This window comes from Piliocolobus tephrosceles, chromosome 7 (genome assembly GCF_002776525.5).
Source record: "Piliocolobus tephrosceles isolate RC106 chromosome 7, ASM277652v3, whole genome shotgun sequence".
NCBI classification, from domain to species: domain Eukaryota; kingdom Metazoa; phylum Chordata; class Mammalia; order Primates; family Cercopithecidae; genus Piliocolobus; species Piliocolobus tephrosceles.
Genome location: NC_045440.1, coordinates 66,828,396 through 66,836,450, shown reverse-complemented (window position 1 = coordinate 66,836,450; position 8,055 = coordinate 66,828,396). Strand labels below are relative to the sequence as shown.

Here is an 8,055-nt window from a genome sequence, read left to right as displayed (position 1 = left end):
GTCCCCCCGCCCCCTGGGTCTGGTCGCTGGCTCCAGCTGTCTTTTCTTGCACCGCTTTGCCCCGGCCGTGCTCCGTTCGAACTCTCCACTCCGGGTACCTGCTCCTCTCGGCCGAGGAGCCCCAAAGCGGCTGGGTTCCCTCTCCGACTTTGCTAGTGCTGGCCCCGCTTGCATCCCGTCGCCCCTCGCCTGGAGCTAGGCGCGCGCCGGTCCTGGTAATTGGCGCCGCGGCCGCCGCAGAGCCTTCCCGCCGGCGGCCCGAGCGGAGGGCTGGGGTTGGGGAGGCGTGAGCGCGGCTTCCTGACCCGGGGTCGGCCCCCGCCCGCCCTGCCCCCGTCTCGGCCCGGAGCCCCCGAGCCGCGGCCCCCTCCCAGTGCAGGGGCCGGCGGCCGCGGCAGGGCGGGCGCCGCGCGGAGGCAGGGCGGGTGTATTCAATGGAAGTATGTTACCAGCTGCCGGTACTGCCCCTGGACAGGCCGGTCCCCCAGCACGTCCTCAGCCGCCGAGGAGCCATCAGCTTCAGCTCCAGCTCCGCACTCTTCGGCTGCCCCAATCCCCGGCAGCTCTCTCAGGTAATCGCCGCCGCCGGTCCCACACTTGGGGGCTTCTCTCTTTTGTTTTCCCAGCTTCACCTCCGCGACATCCCCCGGCCCGCGCATTGTCCATTGTCTGGGGATTTCTAGGCTGGCCTTTCGATTGGAGAGCCTTTTCTTTGAATCCTCCTGGCTATCCCCCCTCAGTTCTCCAGCGTCCCCAAAACCCCACACTAGTGGGCTCCGGTGTCCTCTCATCAGACCCTCCCCAGGCTTGTTACCCTCCGTGCCCAGCAGTTTAAGCCTCAGGAATGATCGCCCTCCTCTTTTTCGGTCTGGAAGTTGAGTCTTTATTTCTTAGTTGTGACCCTTGAGTACACCTGTGCTCCCCCGCCTTGCAACATACCTGTCCCCCCTCCCATACACACACCTGTATGGGGTTCGCGCCTCTCCTCCCCCAGCTCCCGCGCACCCCGCGGCGCTCGCCTGGTCCTGCGGTTCTCTCTGAACAATAGGCCTAGATGCCCCGTTGCTGTCGTCTCCCTGACTCCTTCGTTTCTGTGGTTGGGCTGTACTGGGTATCAGAGGAACGAGTCTGCAAAGTTCATAGCCAGGAATCAGTTTTGTTTTTAATTTGATAAGGAGATTTTAGGAGAGAAACTACTGATGTGCACTCATGGGAAAACTTTGAGTGGTCCAATACCAGTTGCTCCTGAACATTTCTGTTTTTTTCCTGTGGTGATGCCGTTGGTCCACTTCCTTAGGTTTGGCTAATTTTGATTGCCAGACTTAAAGCAGAGGGGTAAAAAGAATTTTGTTTACATCTGAACTGAATGCCTTCACTTTCTGCTGGCAGAAGTTATGGCTAATGATCACTTTTAAAATCAGATTTTTCCTGTTGGTTAATATTATCTTTTGTGGGAGTGTATGTTCTCTCTCCAGTTGTATTGTATCTTGAGCAAAGTGTGTGTGTGTGTGTGTGTGTGTGTGTGTGTGTGTTTGCAGGTAGTGTGGACAGCACCTGGTAGTGTAATAAGTGTCTAGTAAATATTTGTCATTTACTTCTTTGCCTAAAGTGGTTGTAGAAGGAGCAAGAGCCTATATTTGGGTTTCTCTGTGAATCCTTTTTATCTAAACTAAAACTTATTTCACAGCACAAGGTAGTATGCTAATGAAGTCAGAGCAGACTTGTGAAAATTACTATAATGTGTCATTTAGAATAATATTACATGGTTATTTATTTTGAAGGTTAGACCTGTGATCTGCCTTTTTAGTACCACTTAAAGCATGTTCAGATTCCAGAATTAATGTTGAGGAAATATTAATGCACTGCTGAAGAAGGTTTTTAATAGTAGTAGTTAAAGATTTTTAATGAAAGTAACGTTTTTCACTTCTAAATATTATTTTACTTCCTCAGATCAGCAGGCACATGACTAGCAACTCATTTCCAGTTATATCTGAATAATAAAGGCAATCACTGATTATTTATACAATTATAAATTATGTATAAAGTTCTTGTGCTCTCTGAGGAGAAAATGAATGAGAAGGAAGATTCCAAGGGATTAAAATGAAGCTGATGCCAGGGGTTTTTCCTGATGTCTTAATTAATCCACAGAGACCAATTTTAAGCTCCACTTCTTGGTTCATTTTTCTAGCCTTAGGTTTAAATGGGTAATGGAATTTTTAAAATATGATTGTGGCAGATGAAGCAAATATTGTAGAGTTACACCATATTTTACTAACCCTTACAACTTTTTAAAAAATTTCTGAACCCCAAAATGAAATATACAGGAACTTAAACTTCAGACAGAAATTTTCCTCAATTAACACTTTTTTTTTCTATTAACATTGTGGTAAATGTAAACTTAGTGGATGCTGAGATGAACATACTTATCATTATCAAGACTTTGCGTAGCATTTAATAATAAAGCATATGTTGATATTGGTTTCTTTAGGCCTAGATGGGAATTTGTAATAGGAAAAAGAAAGGAGACAGAAAATCCTGGAATCCTGCTCAGAGCTTGTAAAATAAGCATTTGGTTTAATCAAATGCTTTCTTTACCCTTAAATTTTTAGTTCCTAAACCTGAATGTACAGAAGTTATAAAAAGTTTAACAGGTTTTGTAATTTTTAAGAGGCTGGGGGGGGGGAACCCCTTTTTTTCCCCCAAAAAAAGACTTTAAGTAAAATAATTACAGTTTTTGTACTTTAAAATATGCCTAAAACTGGCAACCTTCCTTTTCATTTCCTTATTGTCACCATAGTATTGGAGCCCAGCTCATAGTAGGTACTTAAATATTTGTTGAATGAATGAATAGGTAATGAAATTATCTCTGAGCATCAGTTTTAAATTTGAAGACAATATGGGAGCATGAAGGTACAGCACAAATTATTTTATCCAAAACTTGGATTGGAACTTGTAACTGCAGACCATAACAGTTCCAGTAATACACAGAAAAGACTGAGTGACCAAAATTGATTTGGAGATCGTCTCAAAGCCAGTGTGTTTTAAGCAAAGTTCTGACACAACTTGTTTTCCAAGTAGCAGCAAATTTGAAGTGGGGTGGGAGGCTGCCAGAGTCAGTTCACACTGACAGCAGCAAAGGTTGACAGCAGACACACCAAAAGCCAGGGGTCAGAAGAAAAACTCTTCGAAGCAAAACTCTTCGAAGCCAGCAACTTTTACAAGCACCCTGGAACATTTAGTTCAGGGGCTTGAGTGTTATACAACACAATAAGTTTTAGTTGGAATAATGTTAATAGAGCCTGTTTTTTTAAAGTTGAAAGATTTGTACTGTTTTTGTTTTGTTTTGTTTTTTAAAAGATTTCCATGCCAAAGAGTTTAAGTATTGGTGCTGAAATGGACAAGCTTGAGTTACCTGGAAAATTCATTTATGTGGAACACCAGATCTTCCAAGGGTGCCAAGTAAATGAGGCATTAATTTTTTGTTTTAAAGTAGGACGTATACTATTTCAAATGGTTAATATGAATTTTTTGAATTAGTGAATGATAAAGTAGGTGAAGCTTGTTCTTTGTCGTTTTTGGATATCTGTTGTTGAGAGCTGAGTTTAAAGATTCGTCTTTGAGAATAACATTCATATTTGGAAAAAAATATTGTGGAGGCAGAAATTGTGTCTTGTTCACCATCATATCTATGGTACTTTGCATAGGTAGGTTCTTGGTAGATGTGAAAGTTGAGTGAGTATATTGATGGGTATGCCAAAGCACTGCAGTTGGAATTATTCAGTCAGATTTTCTGTGCACTGGAAGCAAATCTTATATGGGTTAGAAATTTGAGTTTTAATTTTTAGAAATCTATCATTAATTTATATTGTTTCTAAGTTAGTATTTGTCTTTTTTTTTTTTTAAAGAAATACTTCACAAATATGTACTCATAGAATACCTTCTTGTGAGTGAGGCTCCTTGTGTTATGTGTTGAGAATGTGTAAGGAATTACAGGCTGAGCATCCCTAGTCTGAAAATCCAAAATGCCCTCAAATGGAAACTTTCTGAGTGCTGACACGGAGACAGAGATTCTGCTGTTATTTTTTGCTGTTGAGCAGCTGATGCAGGTATTCTGGGGCTGCTACTGTGCTGCCTAGTTACCCTAAACACAGTATTTTCTCACTGTATTAATGGTATGTCATATTGTTTACCGTTAAGTTCTTTTGTGTGAATAAGTGTGAGAAGTGATTGCTTATCACTAGCATATAAATTCAGAGTCGGAAATGATGGTGATGCCAAACAAGTACGGATCGACCACATGGGTGATGAGACGCCTTTGCTTTCTGGTGGGTCATTGTACACAAACCTTGTTTCATGCACAGAATTATTTAAAAGAGTGTGTAAAATTACCTTCAGGCTATGTGTATAAGGTGTATATAAAATCTAAATGATCTTTGTGTTTAGACTTGGGTCCTATCTCCGAGATACCTCATGATGTATACACAAATACTACAAAATCCAAAAAAGTCTGAAATCCAAAACACTCCTGGTCCCAAGCATTTTGGATAGTGATACTGAGCCTGTAGTAGTTTTTTGTTGTTGTTGTCTTAATCGTTTGTAACACTGCCAGCCTAACCAAGTTTTCCTTTGTATGCATACCCTTCCTTATACACAACCATTTTTCAACTACAGTCATTATTTCCATTCTCTCTTTAACAGTGTTCTTAGTATATGACAAATTATCCAGGTCCTGTGAGTGCCAGAATAGTTCAAAGCCCCTTCGATAAAAGTTGGTTCCTCCTTCAGGAAACTTACAGAATTGTGATAGAGAAAATGGTTTGATTATATGTGGTGTAATTATTATACTGGAGTTATCAAAGTGTTATGAGACGATAAGGAATGTATGCCTAAATTTCTGGTTTAAATCAGGGTTAGCCTTACGTAATCATTGAGGATTGCTTAGGCCAAGGACTGAAGGTTAAGCAGTTGTTTCTAGACAAATGAGTGAACATAGCGGGAGGAGGAAGGAGGATGGCCCACGTGGGTATGATCAGAGCTGTCCAGTAGAACTTTCTGTGATGATGGAAATGTTTTTGCACTATCCGGTGATAGTCACTAGCCTTATGTGACTAGTGGGCACTTGAAATGTGGCTAATATGACTGAGGAAATGAATTTTTACTTCAGTTTTATTTAAATAGCTACATATGGCTAGCAGCTATTTAGTTGGCAGAGCAGAGATATTGTCTTACTTATAAACTAGAGTGAAGTCGTGTTAATCTATAAGCAACACATTCTCTGAATGTTGAACATTTTTGTTTTTAGGTTTTTGTTGATGTATGCAAAACTTTGTTTAATAAACAACTTCATGCATGCTTGATAAAGTCTTTAAAATCACTAGGGTGGGTCAAAAGGTAAGAACATCTTTTGACATTCTCAAAAGGATCTATCCTTCGATATTACCAAAATAAGTGATCCTATGTGTTTCATCTCCAATCATATATTATTAGACATTTTATAAACATTTTGCTACTATAGTAGATGCACTGTGGTACACTGAGTTTGTTTTAAATTGCAGTAAGCAAGTGTGCTTTCTGAAGTATTGCTTGTGCTGTTTGTATTTGCTCTTTTGTGAAGTTTTATTTGCATGTCCCATGCTCATTTATAAGGGCTCTTGTCTACCCAACATCAATATATAAATGTGCATTATTCCAAATTACCGTTAGCATAATAGTTGCCTCTTTGCAAACTTAGATAAAGAAGTTGATACAGTGAATAGTGTGGCCAGTGAGTGGGATACCCCAAGGGAAGTGGTTATATTTATGAGACCTTCCTACCTGTATATTCTCAAAACACCTGGTTTGTTGGGACCTTGGCTTCATTTCTGTTTTCAGAAATGCTTCATACTTTAATTCTTCATACTAAATTTAATACTACCATACTTTAGCTTTCACTTCTGAGCTAATATGTGTTTATATTTCAGATACATGCTCAAACATAATATTAATATAAATCCATAGTGTATTTGGAGTGGGAGTGTAGTTCTAACAGGGTGTTCAAATTTCTAGTTTATAGGTTGTCAGGAACACATTCAGTCTAGGAGATGTTGTTTATATGCTGAGATTTTACTGCTTTGTTGCTATGCCTAGAGTTCCATCAGCTGTACATGCTGTCTACCCAGGAATTCCTTCTTAAACACAAAAGGCTGCAAGAGGTAAAATATTAAGCCCTTCACAGAAGTTATGAAGAGGGAGGGTTGCCATTCATTCTCTTTGAAGCAATTTTCAATTCTTTTCTTCTTCTCTTCCCTCCTCTTCCTTCACTGTTGACCAGAGCAGTTTTAGAGAATTGTGTTGTTTTCTGAGGATGAATATAGGGGCAAGTTTGGGAAGAGAAGAGCTGAAGAGAGGGGGAGTGGACAAAACTTAGCTTCCTTCTCATTTTTGTCTAAGATCGTAAACAGTCATTTAACTGGATTAAAGACCTAGTAAATTTAGATGATGAAGAAGTCTTACAGCATGCAGGCCCTCTTAAGGAATTTAATTTTCTTTGTTTTCTTAATTTTCTTTGTTTGATTTTATTGATCACATTTGTTTATGTGTTTATATAAAATCTATTTCTGATTTTGTTAGAAGTCTCTTGACTAAAGATCTTTTCAGATCTAGACATTCTTAAATTCCCTGTGTTCACTACAAAAAGCTCCAATTCATTTTGAATCTTCTAATTTAAAAATAATTCAGAACTTTTAGATTCTGGCTATGAAGTTGCTTATCTTTTATGTTTAATTTGAATTGAGAGAAAATTTAGACTTTATTCTCTTCCACATTTAAGTGGCTTATTCTTGCCTAAAAGTAACATAGACTTTGTTGTTTTTTTATATTGTTGCCAAACATGCTTTTCAAAAGGTTATTCACAAATAATACTTTTGCATATTTGCATTCAGGTGTAAGTGTTCATAGGATCAGCATATGAGGAGAGGAACAAAAACTAGATTTGTAGATGAGCCTTCTAAACTTACAGGGCTTTATTTTGGCTGCTGGTAAGTTCCTTTTATAAGGGTCCTGTGCCACTGATTGTATGGTTGACATCAGAAGCATCTCCTGCTTATAATTTTCTTTGAGCAGCAATTTTGGATTGCTGCTCCATGCCTCCACCTGCTGGTCGGGATGGCTGTTCATTTTCAGAAAGTGATGGCTAGAGGGAGATGGAAAAGACCAAGGCAAGTCAAGGTAGAATTTGGGGGAGAAAATTAGTTGTTAACTGAGATAACTAAATTTAAGCAAAGTCCGCTTTACTTGTTGGAATTTTGAGTAGAACAAACTGTAGTTCAGGACTATATAAAGTACTTGGCAAATGGTGCTTAATAAAGATGCAGTAGTTTTGCTTTAGTAGCAATTATAATTACAGCAGACCCTTGAACAATGCAGGATCCAACTCCCTGTGCAGTCAAAAATTCGCATATAACTTTTGACTTCTTAAAAACTTAACTACTAATAGCCTACTCTTGGTGAGAAGCCTTACTGATAACATACACAGGTGATTAACACAAGTTTTGCATATGTATTATATTCTGTCTTACAATAAAGTAAGCTAGAGAAAAGAAAATATAATTAAGAATATCAGAAGTAAGAGTTTACTATTCGTTAACTGGAGGGGGATCATTGTAAAGGTCTTCATGAACCTCATCATCTTCATGTTGAGTAGGCCGAGGAGGAAGAGGAGGGATTGGTCTGTCTCAGGGGTGATGCTTTGCAAGTTTTTTTAAATTTTCATAAATATTCACAAAATTTCTTAGTATATTTATTGAAAAAAATCTGCCTGTAAGTGGACCTTCGCAGTTCAAACTCATGTTGAATTGTCAACTGTATTTGTTTCTGTTTTTGGAGTAACTCCTATATGGCAGATACTTTTAATTGGTGTAGTGTTTGTTTTGTTTTGTTTTTGTTTTGAGACAGGGTCTTGTTCTGTCTCCCAGGCTAGAGTGCAATGGCAGTATCTCGGCTCATTGCAACCTCTGCATCCCTGCCTTAAATGACCCTCCTGAGTAACTGGGACTACAGGCATGCCCCACCACGCCT

At 39.6% G+C, this 8,055-nt stretch overlaps 1 protein-coding gene across 2 annotated transcripts in view; it reads left to right on the top strand.

The window, feature by feature from the left end:
- Positions 1–339: 339 nt before the first annotated feature.
- The window catches only part of PDE7A (phosphodiesterase 7A), a 127,172-nt gene continuing 119,456 nt past the window's right edge, over positions 340–8,055 (top strand). Inside the window, exon 1 of one of the 2 annotated variants that reach the window (XM_023222332.2) lies at positions 340–572. In XM_023222332.2, coding sequence (XP_023078100.1) covers positions 435–572 — 138 coding nt within the window. In that variant the 5' untranslated portion in view covers positions 340–434. The remainder of the gene's footprint in view (positions 573–8,055) is intronic. The other variant, XM_023222333.1, reaches the window with a different exon arrangement.